Genomic DNA, 18,888 nt, shown 5'->3' on the forward strand with positions numbered 1-18,888 from the left:
AGGGTCTGTCCTGAGCCCAGCCAAGGCCAGAGTGGTATCTCCAGAGTACTGACACGTGGGGAAGGAGGTCTGGTGGAGACAACAAAGATTGTTGAAGGGGAAAAACTACAGGACAGGAAAATGAAATGCCATCCCCCCACACACAGCTGGTTTTGTGCCTTCCTTCAGGCCCTTGCGGACTTTGATATTTGCATAAAAGAGCCTGGCTCGGCTTCCACGCTGGGACAAAGCAGCGAGCAGGTCGCCGTGGACAGGGCAGCCTTTTTCTTCGTGAACAGTCTCGCTGCCATGTCACAGTCATCAGCGTGTGTACACTTCCTGGGCTGCGGGGTCTGCTCGACTGTACCGTCTCTGTAACTGCGTGTGAACCGTCTGGGTCTCTGGCCAGGAGACCTTTCCAGCGCAGGCTGTCTGTGAGCCTGTTTACAAAGCCCGGAGTTGCTTCTGTTTTGCTTTAGCCAAAAGGGTGAAGTGCTGCCAGCAGTATGTCTGGAATGTTATTTACTTGGTACATTTCTGTGGCTTTTCTTTGCAGTGCTGCACATGCCAGAGCAAAGGGTTATTTACCTGAAAATGCCAGGTTTTGCAGTTTGTCTTCTCCATGGGGCCACTTTCTCAGGAAGAGGAAGTTTAGCTCCTGGGCCTCTGTTTCCTCCCTCCCTCCTTCCCTCCCTCTCACCCTTTTCCCTTTCCTTCCTGTCTGCCTTCCTTCCTTCCTTTTTTTTTTTTTTTCCTGAGTTAGTGCTCTGAACTTCTGTTGTTTGCATCCTGCATCGCACCTTTGTATCCTAAATGCCCCAACTACACTTTTAATTCCTGGCGTTTCTGGTGGACTCTGCCGGGATCCTGGCTGACACCTTCTCATTTGCGCGCCTGCCCTGTTATTATTTCACATGAAAGCTGTCTATTTTGGCACACATGACTCCCGCGCTTTCAGTTGAGCTCTCTGAGCTGAACGGGCGATGCTGTGCAAGGCAAGTACAGGTGGGGTTTTCTCTACTGGCCGCCGTGGGGGCAGAGGACAAAACCGCAAGCCGTCCTGGCTTGTGCAGAGCCCACACGATGGCAAATGCATGGCTTTTAAAGGAACGAACCAGTGTGTACAGCTTCTTAATTCGGAAGGTTTCACGACTGCTTTTGTTCAATCGATGGAGGAGAGTGCTTTTTTTTTTTTTTTCCCCCGGTACGCGGGCCTCTCACTGCTGTGGCCTCTCCCGTTACGGAGCACAGGCTCCGGACGCACAGGCTCAGCGGCCATGGCTCACAGGCCCAGCCGCTCTGCGGCATGCGGGATCCTCCCGGACCTGGGCACGAACCCGGGTCCCCTGCATCGGCAGGCGGACTCTCAACCACTGCGCCACCAGGGAAGCCCGAGAGTGCTTTTTTTTAAAGAGCAAATTCTTCATTCATAAGACGGTAAACGAGTCCTGTATAAATGAGAAATACCGAAGGTGGAAGCACAGGAGGTATTTCCTTTGCCTCTTCTCTCTTCAGCCTCCCTTCTTCCCATTCCATCAATGCAATTCTAATCATGGTATTTGGGGTTTTAAAAGAAGGTGTGGGAAATGAGATTAGATAAATCTCCCAGGCTGGTGCCAGCCCTGGAACCATTTGCACACCTGAGTGAGTTAATTCCCTTCTTTCTCTCTCTGCTTAGTTTTATGTCATGGGAACGTATAAGCATCTATAGATAGAAGATACCTTTGAAAATCTCGGCCTCACAGAGACTCAGCCTTTATCAGAGTCTCTTGAAACCTCACCCACCCATGGCACCTAGGAGTTTGCTGCCTCTGTAACCACCCTCAGTCTGAACTAGGAAATGTTTGGTTCCATTCTTCTCAGCTTTCCCCGTCCTTCTGCATGACTTCTCACTTTGTTTGTAAGCTGCGCGGATTGTTTGGCTGAAGGGTCTTCTTTGATCACTGTCTCGACAGCATGGGCTTCACATTCTCACACCTGCTCTTCTTTTGCAGTCCAGATTTCAGGGTAAGTGCTTCCATCGCCTTGTAATTTCTTCAGTGTGAAACCTCGGTGCAGGTTGCTTATTACAGGTAATAGCTGCTTGATGACGGAGACGACTGCTTGGCAGAAAAGGCAACCTGAACCTCTGCCAGGAACTTAAACTGCCACTTTATTTATTTCTAAAAGCACCTAAGCTGCGAGCCTATTGGTCGTGATCTAGCATGCACACGATAATAACAGGCTGGCAGGGCTGAGAAAGCCAGCCCTGGGGGCGGCCATGAGGACAGGCCCTGATAAGACTGTGTGTGTTTTCTCCCCCATGATCCACAGCCCACACCTCGTCTTCCTCTCTCAGAGCACCTTGACTGGAATGAGCCAGTTCTGTGGGACCCGTCTCTGCCATGAAATTGCTCACGCCTGGTTTGGCCTGGCTATCGGGGCCCGTGACTGGACGGAAGAGTGGCTCAGTGAAGGGTTCGCCACTCACTTGGAAGATGTATTCTGGGCCAAGGCGCAGCAGGTAGGTTTCAAGTGCACTAAGCATTTCACTACCCAGAGTCAAGTTCAACTCAGAGTCTTCCTATTCAACAGATAGGTATTGAGTGCTCATTATGCACTTAGGCACTTGTCCTATTTGCTTTGTAAATGGGAGGAGAGTCCTTGCTCCCCACGGGGTTCATGGTCTAGCGATGAGAGAGAGACAGACACACGACTACATCTTTAACATGTAGTGATGAGTACTGTCAAGAAAATGAAGCCGGATAGAGAGAGGTGGGTTTAGTGCTGTTTTAGAAGGTGCTTGTCAGAGAAGCTCTCTGATGAGGGGACATCTGAGCAAAGACTTGAAGAAAAGGTGGTACTGTGCATACTCAAGCACTCCTTTGTGGGATGGTTGTGGTGTGTTTTGTTTTATTAAATAATGAGATGAAATTTTAAATCAAGAGTCATGATCTCAGATGTCTGCTGGCAAGTAATAAAGAATGAAGCAGTTGGTGTTATAGATTCGGGAAGAGTAAGGACTGTGGCAAACCGGAAGCTTCTCCTCAGCTCTAACCGATTGCTGTCATGCTGAAAGGAGGGCTCAATACAACGTGGACTTCTAGTTTTTTAAAGGAAATTATGACTCTGGATTTTTATGTGAAATTTACTAATTTAAAAACTATGCAAACCAAACATACACCGAGGCCAGACCTAGTCAACACACTCCCAGTTTGCAACCTCAACTTTTTTTTTTTTAACTTTATTTTTATTTAAAAAAATTTTTAAATTTAGGTAAAATTGACCTATAACCTTCCACTAGTTTTGGGTGTACAACATAATAATTCTATGTTTGTATACATTGTGAAATTATAACAAGTCTGGTTAACATTAGTCACCTTACATAGTTATAATTTTTTTTCTTGTGATGAAAACTTTAAGATCTACTCTCAACACTTCCAAAAATGCAATACTCTGTTATTAACTATAGTCACCTTTCTGTATATTACAGCCCCAAGACTTGTTTATTTTAAATCTGGAAGATTGTACGTTTTGACCCCTTCACCCACTTCTCCCACTTTCTGACCCCTGTCTCTGGCAACCACCAGTCTGTTCTATGGATCTGTGGGCTTTTGTTTTTTACAACCTCAACTTTAAAGAATTAGCCACCGGCAATAAGGAAGATATGGCAGCTAACCGGCTTCCTGCTTATTTTCTAATTTCTAATATTTGGCTACTTCTGTTCCCTACCGTCTCTACACACTGGCCTACTTGACTTTTTCTGAAATTCCCAAGTTTGTGCATATCTGCATGATTTTGTCCAAGTTCCTTCTGCCTGTTGAAATCCTATTTATCTTTCACTAGCAGCTCAAGGTCACCTTCCCTTGATAGCCCAGACTGTTCATCTCACTCACAGTTCAATAATACTCTTGTAGAAACTTTGGATTTCCACCTGTTTTTTCTCACCTTTTTCTTCTTCTTTCTATCGTCACGACTAGACTGTGACCCCTTTCAAAGTGGCGCTGTGTCTTACTCAGCCTCCCCCTTTCACACCTTGGCTGTAGAGCTAGCAGTGTGCATAGTTGTGTCCCCCTCCACACAGAATCCTGTGGAGAGAGGCCACCTGGAAGGTTCTCGAGCAAAGGGGCTGGGTTTGGAGTCGGACCGGACTTGGAATCCCAGCTTTGCTGTTTACAGTAGGTCATGTAGCCTCCCTGAGCCTCAGTTTCCTCATTTATAAAATGGGTATAGGAATGCTTAACCTTGCAGAGTGAAAGGGGTAGTGTGTGAATGAGCTTAACACAGTGCCTGACACGTGGAGGGTGTCCAAGAAATACCAGTTCTCCTTTCTTGTTCTCTTCCTCTTTGATTTTGCCACCACGTTGCACACAGTAGGCATTCAGCCAGGATTAAATAGGTTTAGTGGAAATGTGCCTCTTTCACCATCACTTCCCTGAGGTACTTCCATCCTGAGACAATCAGATTTATGCTATTCTTCATGCTCCTGGGTGTATGTCAGGCATCTGATGATCATCTCTCTGTCCTTTATCTCCTGAATCCCCGAAGAACGCTCCCCCTTTATCCTTCCCCTTGCCTGTACCTCCTGGAATCTCTTTGCTTGTGTCCTCCCTCCAGCTGCCCTACCTTACATCTGTCTCTACCAAAAAAGGCACGATGCTGGCCTGGCTGCATCTCACAACTGCACAACTTCCATGTGTCCATTCTGTGCTAGAACTGTAGGGATAAAAGGATAAGACTACAATGCTGCTCTGAAAGAGGTCAGAGTCTCAGTTTGAAGATAAGGAAAGCACACAGTAGAAGGAAGAAGAAAATAAGTTAGAAAAGAGAGGTAAACACCAAATATTGTGGGAGTTCACAGGTAGAAGAGGCTGGGTGTGAGAAAATCCAGAAAGCCTTCTTGGAGGAGGTGACTTCTTGTGGGTCTCAAAGGGAAAGTAGGAGTTGAAGTTTCTCTATCCCTCCTTTTCCCTTAACCTGGAGTAGGGGGCAATCCACCTCATCATCCTTTAAGGTACACGCAGTAAGTCTTCAATATGTGAAAACATGGACACCCCTGAAGTGAAGTGGCCATTCTAGAACCAGCACAAAGTTTGGAAACATTTCCAGAGTACATCCATTGCTCTGGCCCCTTCCTTGAAGGTTGAGTTAGACTGAGCTGCTGATGGTCCCTGACAAGTGTTCACAGCAAGCCTCCCAAGCAGGAGAGGAGTGCTCCTTGGGGCAGGAAAGGGCGGGCCACCTCACGGGACTCCCAGTCAGCAGGTCATTTCATCACTGAACAGGGCGTGAGGGTGCCGTGTTGCTTTGCTGCCCAGGAGACTGCATTGTGCAGCACCGAGCATTAGCAAGTACAGCAAAGGGGAGTGAGAAATCTTTGAACTAGGAGATAGAAACCCACATTCCTCTCAGAGTGGCTTTCTGTAGGGAGAGGTGAATTGAGTTAGTGGCAAGTTGAATCGTATAACTTGTCATCAACTTGGAGAAAGTCTAAACTCCTTCACAGCTGTCATAGTCAGCTTGGTCTGCCATAACAAAGTACCACAGACCAGGAGACTTAAACAACAGACACTTGTTTTTCTCGCAGTTTGGGAGGTTGGAAATCCAAGACCAAGGTGCTGACAGGCTTGGTTTCTGGTGAGGCCTCTCTTCCCTGGCTTGGGAAGGGCCATCTTCTCACTGTGTCCTCACATGGCCTTTCCTCAGTGCACACATGGAGAGAGAGTTTTAGTGTCTCTTCCTCTTACTACAAAGACACCAACCCTATTAGATTAGGGCCCCATCCTTTTGAACTCATTTAACCTTAATTACCTCCTTAAAGGCCCTATCTCCAAATACAGTCACAGCTGTGATTAGGGCTTCAACACATGATTTTTGTTGGGGAAGGGGACAACACAACTCAGTCCACGACAACAGGACACACACAGTGTCTTAATCACCTGGCCTCTGCCAGCTACTTGGCACCTCTGTCCCTCCCTGGCTGGCATCCTGCTCCCTGCCTGACCCTAACCCTCACCATTTTTAAAACATTTCACACTCTTGCCAGGCCCCACGAGCTTTGTACATGCTTTCCATCTTCCTGAAATTCCTCCTCCCCTGGCTGGCTCCTGCTTTCCCTGGGGAACACCTCTTCAGGAAAGCCTTCTGACCACCCTGGTTGGCCAGGTGGCATCTGGGTTCTTCCTTAACCCCTGCCATCACTGAATTCTGATGGTTACTGTGCTTATCTGTCTCCCTGGACTCCTCACATTCAGAGCTGTGTCCATTATGTCCTCAGGGCCTAGCAGAGAATCAGTAAATATCTGTTGAGGGAACTATTAGGGACCTTTAATTCCCAGAAATTCCTGTAGACACTGACAGTTCCCTCCACAGTGGATGCTCTGCTGCCCTCCCTTGTGGGGTTACAGCCATGGGGCCTTGTGAGCACATCGAGTGACAGGAGCCAATTCTGACCAGTAGGGCAGGGTGTGATGGCCTTCCCCTCCCCAAGAGTGAGTCCAGGCAGTGCACTCTTTCTGGTTATACGCAAACAGAATCATCTGGGTTGCATTAGCTGGCTGCACTGTAAACAGTCCTTAACAAAACTGAGGGCTGGAAAAAGTAGGAGGTAAATGGAGGGGACCTTTCCCACCCTGTGCAAGAAGACAAAGCAGGAAAAGGCTGGATGGGATCAGAGTGGAAATGGCTCCCTAGGGAGGTCTGCTCTTTCCAGGCCAGGGGTGGAGGTGAGGGGGCAGGGGGAGGTTCCGGGGCCAGGAGGCACCTCCCAAACAGGCAGCGCAGGAGTGAGGACTGGTTCTTTGTTTGAGGACCTAAGAGGCCCTTTCTGATGGAGCGCAAGGTGCGGCGGGGACTGTCTGTGCCATCTCCCCTGAAACAAAGCCAGCTGCTCCAGTGGTGGCTCCGACTCTGCGGGAAGACGACAGTGACTGTGTCCTGAGCATTTGTGTTTGTGTGTCTGTGCTCCAAGCAGCTGGCCCCCCACGAGGCCCAGGAGCAGCGGGAGCTGAGGGCTTGCCTGCGCTGGCGTCGCCTCCAGGACGAGGTGCGGAACTCCCCGGAGGATATGCAGGTGTTGAGGTAAAGCACTACGTGATCCCGTTACCTTCCGGTCCTCCCCATCACGCTCCTCCTTTCCTGCAAGGCACGTCCAGGCCATCTCTTAAATCTGCTGTGTTTCCTTTTTAAATTAAATTGGGCTAGATTACTCATCTTCCCAGGGATGTGATTGTTATGTTTTAAGTCTTTCAGGGTGTGGGTTTGGATTTGCCTTCTGACATTTTCCTGGTGTCTCTGTTCAGGAAAAAACTAGCACAAGGCCATTTCCGGGACCAAATTCTTCATTTGAAGTTCTAATAGTTACTTTATGTGGTGGCTGTGGACTTGGAGAAGGTTAGGGTCTGGTAGCCTGGCAGACAGTAACTCTTTAAAGCCAAAAGGAAAAAAAAAACCTTTAAGAAAATATTGATTCCTAAGTGTTTAGTAGTAACAGATGTTTGTGTCAATGGGGCCTTTTGTTCCGGATGTGTCCCGGCAGGAGGCCACTCCTGTGCTGGTGGGAGGATTCTACTCTCAGCTCCTGTGTTGTATTTTCAGAGCGTTTCTTGCAGCGCTGGTAGGATTACTTCTTGCCATTTTCCCATTTTTTTGTCCCTCTCTGTTTGCTTGTTTCTTCTCCACTTCTGTAAATAGTTGTTGATCTGAAAGCTTGAGCCTCGGCCCCAGGAGCACTGTGATTGCTATGGCAACAGATGCTTTCCTCCTGTCCCCTCTTGACTGGAGCCAAGCCTTTGGAATCTGCCATCAGACAGGTGGGAAGGCAGCCATCCGGGAATCACCCCTCATTTTAGATGGCAGCTCTGAAGGCCAGTCTACCGCCTGGGTAGAAGCCTGCCTGGACCCGTCCTGTTGTTGTTTGTTTTTAAATAAACACCCCTCTCTGCAGGACTGCCCACTGAGGCCAAAGTCTGAGGGGAATGCCGAGCCCAGCCTGACCCCAGCGAGGCTCGCCAGTCCTTTGTGCGGCACGGCAGCACAGGGTGTGGCCGCTCTTCCCACGGAGAAGTCCTCTCTCGCACGCTAAGCGCTGGCGTCTGCTGACTCATCCATTGTTTAGGAAAGCCGGAGCCGGGAGCCCTGTCTTCCCCACCCAGCGCCACTGTGCAAGCATCCGTTCACTCAGCCAGTGGGATGGCTACACCCACCGCCAACGTGGACAGGGTCCCTGCTCTCATGGAACTTTCACGTAGCAGGGACCCTCTTGTAGGCACAGCTAGTTACAGGTGGTGAGAAGTTCTGTGAAGGGAACGCTGAGGTTTACAGTAAAGAGGCTGGGGAATGCCTCTCTGAAGAGCATCAAGGCCTGAGGCGGGAAAGGGCTTGCCATGCTGGTGCTCGAGGGGCAGAAAGGAAGGCAGTGTGGTTAGAAGGGCGGGGAGAGGCAGGCAGGAGCTCGATCATCCAGCCTTACCCTGAGCGCGATGGAAGCTGCCCCAGGGCCTTCAGCACGGAAGGATCCTTATCTGTCTTGTGCTTGCAGGCAGCGGACAGAAAGCCAGGAGAAGGGTTAGAAGGTTGTAGTAGTCCACGTTTGAGGTCCTGTTTGTGGCAGGGCAGACACAAGAAGCAGACCTATTTAAGACATGTGTTGGCAGATCTTTGGTCTGTTGAATGTGGAGAAAAGGAAATTGCAAGTGTCCAGAATGACTTTGAGGCTTTTGACCAGAGCAGCTGAGTAGACAGGTGGTGATGCCATCTGGGGAGACGGTAAAGACTTTGGGAGGGGCAGGCTTTGGAGGGAAGAATAAAGATTTCGGTTTTGCATGTGTCAAGTTTGACATGCCAAATAGATATTCAATATTGAAAACCCAGTGAGGTTTACAAGTTAGGAGCTCATTGGAGAGACTGGAACATTCAGCCTATGGAGACTTAAAATTCTGAGCACGTTGAAATGACCAGCTAGAGAGGAAAGTGAGAGACGAGGTTGAGAGGAAGATGAGGGGCCCGTGGAGGAGCTGGGAAAATCAGTGCGGAGAAAACCCCGATGCCGGGAGTCATGGGAGTCAGGAAAGGAAATGCCGGCTGCTGCTGAGGGGTGTGTAAGGCGGGGAGAGGAGTGACCTTCGGGTGGACTGCATGAAAGGCGTTGGTGACCTTGACATGCAGGCATTAATTCATGAGCTGTGGCGAAGGGAGCCCGACTGAAGTGGCTAGAGGGGTGAATGGGAGGTCTGGAAGCAGAGACATTGCGTGTGGACTTTGTGAGAGATGTTGTGCCGGGAGGGGAGGGAAATGAGGATCGGGGAGGTTTGTTTTAAGGTGGCTGATGCAGGAACAAGCTTATGTGTGAGCTGTATAACTGGGCCAATCCTGCCAGCTCTCAAGACTCAGTTTCCCCACTCTCCAAGTCTCTAAGTCCCTTTGATGCCCCCAGTTCTGTATGACCATAGACCGTCGGTTTGGGTAAGGACACTATAATTAACAGCAGTTGGTGAAACGTGTTCCCAACTTATAAGCAGTCAGATGGACCCTGGGAAGTCAGTGCACATGGGTGGAGAGCCTCGTCTCTGGGGTTCGTGGAGCTTCCGATGTCCAAGAGCTTTTCCTTTGTGTGTGGAGCCGGGAAAAGGAATACGCTATTTTTAGAACCTTGTGCTAAAAGGCTTATTATGGCATTTGTTTTTCTTTTTCTTAGTATTCAGAAATTGTGTTTGCCTAAATTTAGGCTAACCATGAAATGAGTGCATTTGAAAGATTTGTTGCCCATCAGTATGGAAAATATTGTTATCAGATGCACTTACAATGAAGAGGAAATGTTTCTGAACCTGCCCCAAATTATATAGTCTAGGTTTAGCTTATTCCCATCCCTTAGAATTCTCCCTTAAATGGGCTCAGAGAACCTAGAAATGACTGACAGTGAAAGGAAGAACCAGAGTTGTAAAAATTTGTTCTCGGATTTTTGTTTTAGTACACAAATAAGACCTTGGGAAAGAAGTCTCTTAAAACAATACAGTAGTCAAAGATGCTATCTTTTTTCTTTCTTGCTTTTAAGATACCCCATGGTCTTCAGATGATGGACCAAGAACAATTTAGAAGTCTTGGTTTCACGTTGCCAGAGGCAATGGAAACTTCTCCTACCCACCTTTGCAGCAACTTGCAACATGGTTGACCACTCCCTCTTTCTAAACACACTTTCTTCCCTTGGCTTCTGTGTCACACTCTCCTTGATTTCCTTCTACCTCACTGCTGGTCCTTCCCCACCTCTCCTGCTGGCTGTTTAACATCTTCACTTAGGTGACTCATGGCTTCGAAAGACCAGTTAAGGTGTCCAACATCATACAGCCAATAAAGAGCAGAGTGGGGATGGAAACAATCCTCTCTTCCTTACACCACCTCCCTGCCTCCAAAGAACTTGATATAGCATTTCGTTGCATTAAAAAAAAAAAAATACTCCAGGTATCTTGAACTGTGGAAGGACATGAAGGTCGGGTTGAAAAAAGTATCCTTGGGCAAAGTATCTTTGTCTTTTTACACATGGGAGTGTGTGTCTGATTATTTCAGTCAATATAGGGAAACAGGAAAACTCAATATTGTGTTGATGATAGCTATTGGAGGGGTATTGATAAAGTGAGAAGAGAAAAATTAAAATGATGTTTGTCTCTGACTTGCTAATTTCAGTAATTTATAAGAACTGTTTTCCATTTGTGCCTCCCATATATCCAGTGTTGAATCATGGCTCTCATCAAATGTGTCTTAAATTGACCTGCTTGTAAGTTTCATTTGGTTAAAACAGTTCCTTGTGTTTTCCGAGGTTTCTCAGCCTTCCCTGGCTGGGGAGCCTGTAATGTGGCTGCAGGCTCCCGAGGCATAGTTTCAAAATGCTAGGGTCACATTACTGGCTCCATGCCTTTTCCCATTTGTTAATTATTAAAATGCCTTTCCCGTAGATGAGACCCCAGTGGCTCTCTCTAGACTTTCCCTCACCTCTCCCTCCACCAGGCCTGGGCAGAACCGTTTGCCCTTCAAAGCCTGATGTGACTGCTCTTCCACTCTGCCCCGCCTGGCTGCCACCACTTCGCTCTCCCCTATTCGTTCCCCCAATCCCCCCACTCTTGTCCGGTGCAGCAGCCATGACTCTTGACAAGGAAGATGCCAGGGGGCTTCTGAAAGGCTCCCGTGCCTTTGGTCTCTAGGGTATAGCTGCGTCAGCATCTTCCCTCTAAGTGTTTTCAGTTAGTGTATCATGACAGGCCGGCGGGATGGAAGAGCTACGGTGGCGGGGTCAGAAGAAATCTCTGTTGGTTTTTATAGTTTGTGATTTATTATCACTTCCCCCTTTTTCTGGATTCATTGTTAAAGTCAAGCTCGTGCTGAGAAAAACGTTAAAATATATCACGTTGAGTAGGCGCTGACAAGCCCGGAGTCTGACGTGGCTCTTTCTAGCTGCTGCCTCCACAGTTGATACAATTCTAGAGAAATGCAGACTCTTTTCCCATCTTCCTCATGAATCCCTCAGCCCCCTGGTTCCAAAGACATCCCATAATAATAATAGGGAACCCCCCCCCCGCCAAGTATGTAACTCTGTCTACAGCCAAAATGAAATGTGCACGCCACAAGTTCTGTGAGTTTGCATGATGCCTAAGCACTGTGTATTCCATTTAACCGGTGAGACTTTTTTCCATTAAAAGCCTATGTGTAAACCTTCTCTAGTATTCATGAAGTTTTCACCTTTAAATTTTTTTTTCAAAATTTTTATTTCTAGTCCTTGAAGAACATAGCAATCTTTCCCACCCACATGTGGGAACGTGTCCATTCTCAGCCGCACAAGCCTGCCTCATGGAAAAGCTCCAGCCCAGAGCTTCACTGCTGGGCCTGAACACTCCCCAGAATTCTTCTTCAGTCTCCACTGGCCCTGCAGGCATAAATAAATCCCTTCACTCCTCCTTGGGCAGCTCCCTTCTCCTTGCCTATGGTATTTATTCCAGACCTTCCCCATGCTCTCTTCCTTCTCTTGCCTCCTGTCCCACAGGGAAGGCGGAGGCCACCAGCCTATTCTCCCTTTGATTCTGCAAGCACATCAGCATACACATCTACCCTGACCTCTCAGATGCCTGAGTGCCAACTTGTCGGTCTCAGTACAGCTAAAGACAATTTTTTGGTTCCAGAAACAGAACTAGAAATGAATGTGCCTTGATGCAGATCATAGAGCTACACATATAAGTGAGTTTTGGAACCCTCTGCCCACGAGGGAGAAGGGAAGGAGGAGCTGTACACCAAGGGAGGATGAAGCTCTCATGACTTTGGACATGAACTGGGGTCACAAGTCTAGGGAAACTTTTTCCATTTGACATCATCTCTTCCTGGTTGCCCTACATCTCACAGTGGTAATCCCCTCTCCCACTCCCATCTGCTCACCTCCAATAGCACTGAACTCATCCCTGGTAGCACAAGTTCACACACTCATCCAAGGTAGAAACCTGGGAAACTTGTCCAATTCCTCCCTCTCCCTGGGAGGGTTTAAGCCTTCACTATGAACTTACCTCATAAGTCTTTCTCAATTCGACGCTTCTCCACCCCTAATACCACTGTCTCTCTCTGTTTAGAGCTTAATGGCTTGCTGGCACCAATCTAATATCCTGTGACTTGTTTTTTTCTACCTGTAGTCTAACCCCATCAAATCCATCTTCCTCACTGCCACTGAGGAGCTCTACTTAAAACCCATTATGATTCCGCCACCTCCTTGCTTAAAACTCTTCAAAAGTTTCCCCTTGTCTCCAGGAAAAACTTCCACAGCAGGCGAAGCCCGGCACACCATCACTCCCATTCTTCTGGTCTCTTCTCTTACCATTCTTTGCTTCACTCTCTAGCCACCCCAAATAGTCATAGAACCCTACCGTATTAGTTTGCCAGGGCTGCCATAACAAAATTCTACAGACTGGTATGTGGCTTAAACAGCAGAAATTAATTTTCTTGCAGTTATAGAGGCTAGAGGTCCAAGATCAAGGTATCTTCTGAGGTGTTTCTCCTTGGCTTGCAGATGGCTGCCTTCTCTTTGGGTCCTCACTTGGTCTTTTCTCTGTGTGTCTGCACTCCTGCCGTCTCTTTGTATGTCCTAATCTCTCCTTATAAAGACACCAACCAGATTGGATAAAGGTCCAACCTAATGGCTTCATTTTAGCTTAACTCCTTCTTAAAGGCCTTATCTCCAAATGCAGTCACATCCTAAGGTACTGAGGCTTAGGGCTTCAACATAAAAATTTTGGAGAGATGTAATTCAGCCCATAACATCTACTGTCTGCCTGTTCTTTCTTATCTCCTTGCCTTTTTTTCATATTGTCTCTATTTAGAATATCCTTCCTTTGTTGCATGACTCCAGATGATTCTGACTCAGCACAGGTACAACTGCCTTCCATAAGTCTCAGGCCCTACCCTGACAGGATAAGCTGGTGACCCTCCTCTCTACCCACTAAATGCTCTGCTTGTATCTCCACCCATGACCTTACTACACTATTTTATAATTATATTTAGAATGAGCCGTGTTAAATTCCCAATATTTGACTATTTTTAACCTATAAAAACAGCATTTTCACATTGCCCAGCTTGATACATCTCTCTTCTGACCCATCAACCTTCTGAACCTAGGGACTATGTCTTCTTTGCTTCTGTGTACCACAGTGCTTGGCACTGAGTGGGTGCTTGATAAATATTGAAGAATTGAATGCTGCAGACAACATGATCTCTGTCCCTGAGTTTCTTTGTATATTATTCAGAGAGTTGAAATATTGGTCACGAGACAATAGATAGACAAATTCTAGGCTGCACCCTCAGAATTCAAAGAGCTGAGAGTTGAATATTGGTAAGCTTAGTTAGAAAGGGCCATTGGGAAGATGTGAGGCTTGAGCTGGGATGGTGAGAAAGAATTTCACTGAGGCTGGTAAAGCAGTGAAGAGAGGGGAACTCAGTGAGCAAAGCCTGGCAGGCATAAACAGTGAATCGACTGTGGAAATGTCCATTAAGTGAGAATGGGTTTACTGAAGAGGAGAGCCGTTATGAACCTATGAGACTGAAGGTGGACCAGGCTAAGTAATGGAGTTCCTTAGATGCCAAATTCAAGAGTTTGCGTGTGACCATCCAGGCGGTGGGGAGCTATTTTCAGTTCCAAGAATGATGTAATGCCAACGGAGTTCTGGGAAGATTACCCAGCCTTCGGGATAACACATGATCAGATAGACAAAGTGGAGAGGTCAGATGGAATTAGATGGCTGTTTCAGGAACCCAGACCTGAGATTAGAAGAACTTGGAATCCTCTTCTTGGATGGCCTAATAAGGCTTTGAATGAGTCACTTTGGAGTTATTCAAAACTGATTGAAATGTCAATACAGCTTCAAGAAGTCTTCTAATAATATGATGTAAAGCTATCCCTGATCGCAGATAAGGATCGACCCAATAAAGGAACTGGTTGAATATGTGAGCTTTGTGAAGTTCGTTATGACTTTGAACAGAGTGAAGGGCAACAGTCCCAGTGCCTTCTTGGCCAAGACCCGGTCTATTCTGCCTCATTTTAGAGAAACATCAACTGAGGATGCAGAACTGAACTCTCTCCAGGGCTTGTCAGTGTTCAGTTCTCAACGCAGGGAAAGTAGTATAGGGTTAAGCAAGCCTGGAAGACAAACTGCCTGGATTTGAGTTCAGTGCTGACTCCACTACTCGCTATGTGACTTTGAGAGTTACACGACCATACTGAGCTTTCGACTCTTCGAATGGAATGGGAATAATAACACGACAGTTTCCACTTTATAGGTGAGTGTGAGGAATAGATGCCATGAGTACGTGCAAATCATTTAGAACACATGTGTTAGGTTGAATCACAGGAAATTGCCATTCTGATGGATCTAAAATAACCAATTATCGGCAATTTCCTGTGGTTCAACCTATAGTAAATACTCAGCACATGTTAGATACTGTCATCTAGAGCCTCCGGCACCTGATAAAAGTTTGCCCAACAAGTGACAGAGGCACAGGACACAGCCCCCACAGACAGCCTCACTCTGCCTCCTGGTTCATTCTGGTTTCTGTCTCTTCTTTCACTGCTGCCACCCTCCGGATGGCAACCACAGAGGCATCCTGCTCGTCTCTCTTTAACAACCAGAGCCTGGAAACACCTGCTTTTCCTCCTCACAAACTTACAATTGGCTGGAATGTTCAAAAAGTTAATTTTGCTAAGAAGTTAAGAGAATATTTTTTTAAAAGTGCAAGAGAATGCCTGGTTACAAATGAAAAGGATAGGGTTAAAAGCAAACCATCCCCCCCACCAAAAAAAATCTGAACGTTAAACAAAGATGCTCAAATGAATAGCTTGAGGGAAGAATTAACTTGGCAATCCTTCTAAGACTAATGGGATCCTCATACCTTCCTGGAACCTACTTCTGGTCTAATCTCTACATAAGGGCCACCCTGGTGTCCCCTCTGGCTCCACTTCCCTGGCCCCTATACAGAATCTGACTACCGCCCTGAGAAGAAAAACGTTCTTGCCTCTATGGCCTTCAAGAGTTCTAACCTGAGCTCGGACCACTGGCACTGGCCTGTGAGTTTCCTAAATCTCTACCTCTGTATCCTGGAACTTCTGCCCTCTACCCTCCATCACTCAGGCTCGGGGTCCCCTCCACCCCATTCTCCCTGTCCATTCTTTTTTGCTGTTTGTTTTGCTTTTTTAATTTGAACCACACATGCTAGGCTGTGTAGTCTGTTTCTACCCTTTTGTGACTGGAGGCTTCTGTACCTGTGCCAGCATTTTCTGAAAAACTTGAGGGCTCTCAGCCAGCCAGAAACAGACTCTGTCCTTTCCTGTCTCAAAGGCCAGCTCCACCCCCTTGAGCTGCCCACTCAGTTCCTGTTTCCTGTTGGAGGGACACCCTCAGCTCTCACTTCTTTTACCCAGCAAAGATGACAGACATGTCCTGAATAGTTGAACTCAAATAACCCTTCCTTATTCATTTTTCTAGACCATTCTCTGGTTACTCATCACTCAGGTATTTCTAAGGGAGGGGTAGAATTCTCTTTTATAGGCCCCTAATAACATGCTTACTGTACATGGTGTTTCATTTTTTGCAATAACACTTGGTAGAGTTTTTTTAATATAGAAAAACATAAAGAAGGAATAAAGTTGTTCATAATCACTATTTAGTTAGCCATTTTTAAAAAAATACAAGTATATCATGGGAAATTTCAGTTTAGAAAAGTAGAAAATTCCATCCCCACCACCGTAGTCCTCACCCTAAGGTAATCACTGCTAGCATTTTCTTGTGAATCCTTCAGAAAATAAATTTTATAAGTATATGTGCATAATTTTTCTGTATTGCTGCCCTGTGGGGCACTGATTCATTATAACAGTATTTGCCCATGAAATATTTTCTTAAAAAGTAATTCATCTCCATAAACCAACCTAGAATAGTTCACTCCTATTTTGCTCATCCTTGGAGGATATCTCATGCCCTCAGCCAATCCTAGCACTATGTATATCACATTCTTGGCTAATGAGTGTTAGTTTCCCATTCAGAAAGACTCTCAACCAGTGAGTACTTTCTCATGTAATCCTAAATTGACTCTGTTCTACAAATTATTTGCTTACTCCCTGTAGGTCTCCCCCATGCTCCCCAAAACTATTGTGTTTTGGCCAATAGTTTTGACCAAGAACAGCTGACAAAAATTGTGCAACTATTTGACTGAACCTGCTTCAAAGACACATAATGTCTTTAATATGTAGTAAGAAAAACTTCTTTCTACATATTAAAATCCAGTTTTATAGGGACTCCTCCCCCTTTCAAGTCAGTGGTTGAGGAAAGAAGGGATAAAAAAGAGGAATTGTATTTCTGTTAAACATTGTACTGGAGGGTCTAGCCAAGGCAATTAGGCAAGAAAGTGAAATAAAAGACATCCACGTTGGAAAGGAAGAAGTAAAACTGTCTTTTTGCAGATGACATAATCTTATATATAGAAAATCCGAAGGAAGGAATCCTCCCCCAAACACTGTTAAAACTAATAAACAAGTTCAGTAAGATTGCAAGATACAAGAGCAACATACAAAAGACAGTTGTGCTTCTTTTTTTTAATTGAATATTGTGTTAGTTTCAGGTGTACAGCAAAGTGATTCAGTTATACACACACACACACACACACACACACACACACACACATATATACATCTATATTCTTTTTTTTCTATTGTCTGCCATTTTGGTTAATTACAAGATATTGAATATAGTTCCCTGTGCTATACAATAAATCCTGTTGTTCATCTATTTTGTATATGGTAGTGTGTATCTGCTAATCCTGAATTCCCAATTTATCCCTCTCCCCAACTTCCCCTTTGGTAACCATACATTTGTTTTCTGTGTCTGTGAGTCTCTTTCTGTTCTGTAAATAAGTTCATTTGTACTATTTTTAAGATTCCACATATAAGTAATATCATATGATGTTTGTCTTTATCTGACTTACTTCACTTAGTATGATAATCTCTAGGTCCATCCATGTTGCTGCAAATGGCATTAATCCATTCTTTGTTATGGCTGAGTAATGTTCCATTGTGTGTACCACACCTTCTTTATTCATCAAGACAGTTGTGTTTCTATACACTAGCTATAAATAATCTGAAAAGGAGATTAAAAATATATTCATTTATAATAACATCAAAACTGATAAAATACTTAGGAATACATTTAACAAAAGAAGAGCAAAATGTATACTGGAAACTACAAAACACTGTTGAAAGAAATTAAAGAAGAACTAAAAAATTGGAAAAGCATCTTGTGTTCACAAATTGGAAGACTTAGGGTCCTTAAGATGCAGTCCTCCCTACACTGATCTACAGATCCAGTATAATCCCTGTTACAATTTCAGTGGCCTTGTTTTTTTTTGCAAAAATGGACAAGCTGATCCTAAGATTCACATGGAAATTCAAGGGACCCAGAATAGTCAAAACAATCTTGAAGAAGAAGAACAAAGGTGGCGTACTCATACTTCTCAGTTTGAATACTTACTGCAAAGCTACTGTACTCAGGACAACGTGGTACTGGCATAAGGACAGACATATAGATCAATGGAATAAAACTGAGAGTCTAAAAACAAACCCTTTCATTTATGGTCAGTTGGTTTTTGACAAGGGTGCCAGAACTATTCAATGGGAGAAAGAATATTCTTTTCTACAAATGTTCATGGGACAACTGGATACGCATGCAGAAGAATGAAGTTAGACCCTCTGCTTCATACCACATACAAGAATTGACTCAACATAGATCAAAGACCTAAATGTAAGAGCTAAAACTATAAAACTATTAGGAAAAAAGCCATAGCTATAAGTCTACATGAACTTGGTTTAGGTAACAGTTTCTTAGATATGACACCTAAAAAGGGTCAAAAATCAAAGGGAAAAATATCAATAAATTGAACTTTATCAAAATTTCACACTTTTGTGCTTCAAAGGACTCTATCAAGAAAGTGAAAAGACAACACAGAGTGGGAGAAAATATTTGCAAATCATATATCTGAGGGACTTGTATCCAGGATATATAAAGAACACTTACAACTCAACAATGAAAAGACAAATAACCCAATTTAAAAATGGTTAAAGGATCTAAATAGACATTTCTCCATAGAAGATAAACAAATGGCCAATAAGTACATAAAATGCTTGACATTATTAGCCATCAGAGAAATGCAAATCAAAGCCTCATTGAAATACCACTTCATACCTACTAGAATAGCTATAATGAAAAAGACAGATAAGAACAAATGTTAGTGAGGATTTGGAGAAATTAGAACCCTTATACACTGTTGGCAGGAATGTAAAATGATGCAGCTCCTTTGGAAAGCAGTCCAGCAGATCCTCAGAAGGTTAAACGTAGAGTTACCATACAAACCAGCAATTCCACTTCT

At 45.2% G+C, this 18,888-nt stretch overlaps 1 protein-coding gene across 2 annotated transcripts in view; it reads left to right on the forward strand.

Moving 5' to 3' along the window:
* The first annotated feature begins 495 nt into the window (after positions 1-495).
* Positions 496-18,888, forward strand: part of LOC309964462 (aminopeptidase O-like) — a 154,340-nt gene continuing 135,947 nt past the window's right edge. For both annotated transcript variants that reach the window (XM_082843479.1, XM_082843480.1), the window contains exons 1-2: positions 496-2,482; positions 6,932-7,038. In XM_082843479.1, the coding sequence (XP_082699605.1) occupies positions 2,240-2,482; positions 6,932-7,038 (350 nt within the window). In that variant the 5' untranslated portion in view covers positions 496-2,239. The remainder of the gene's footprint in view (positions 2,483-6,931; positions 7,039-18,888) is intronic.

Source organism: Leucopleurus acutus (genome assembly GCF_964270905.1).
Source record: "Leucopleurus acutus genome assembly, chromosome: 7".
Classification (NCBI taxonomy): Eukaryota; Metazoa; Chordata; class Mammalia; order Artiodactyla; family Delphinidae; genus Leucopleurus; species Leucopleurus acutus.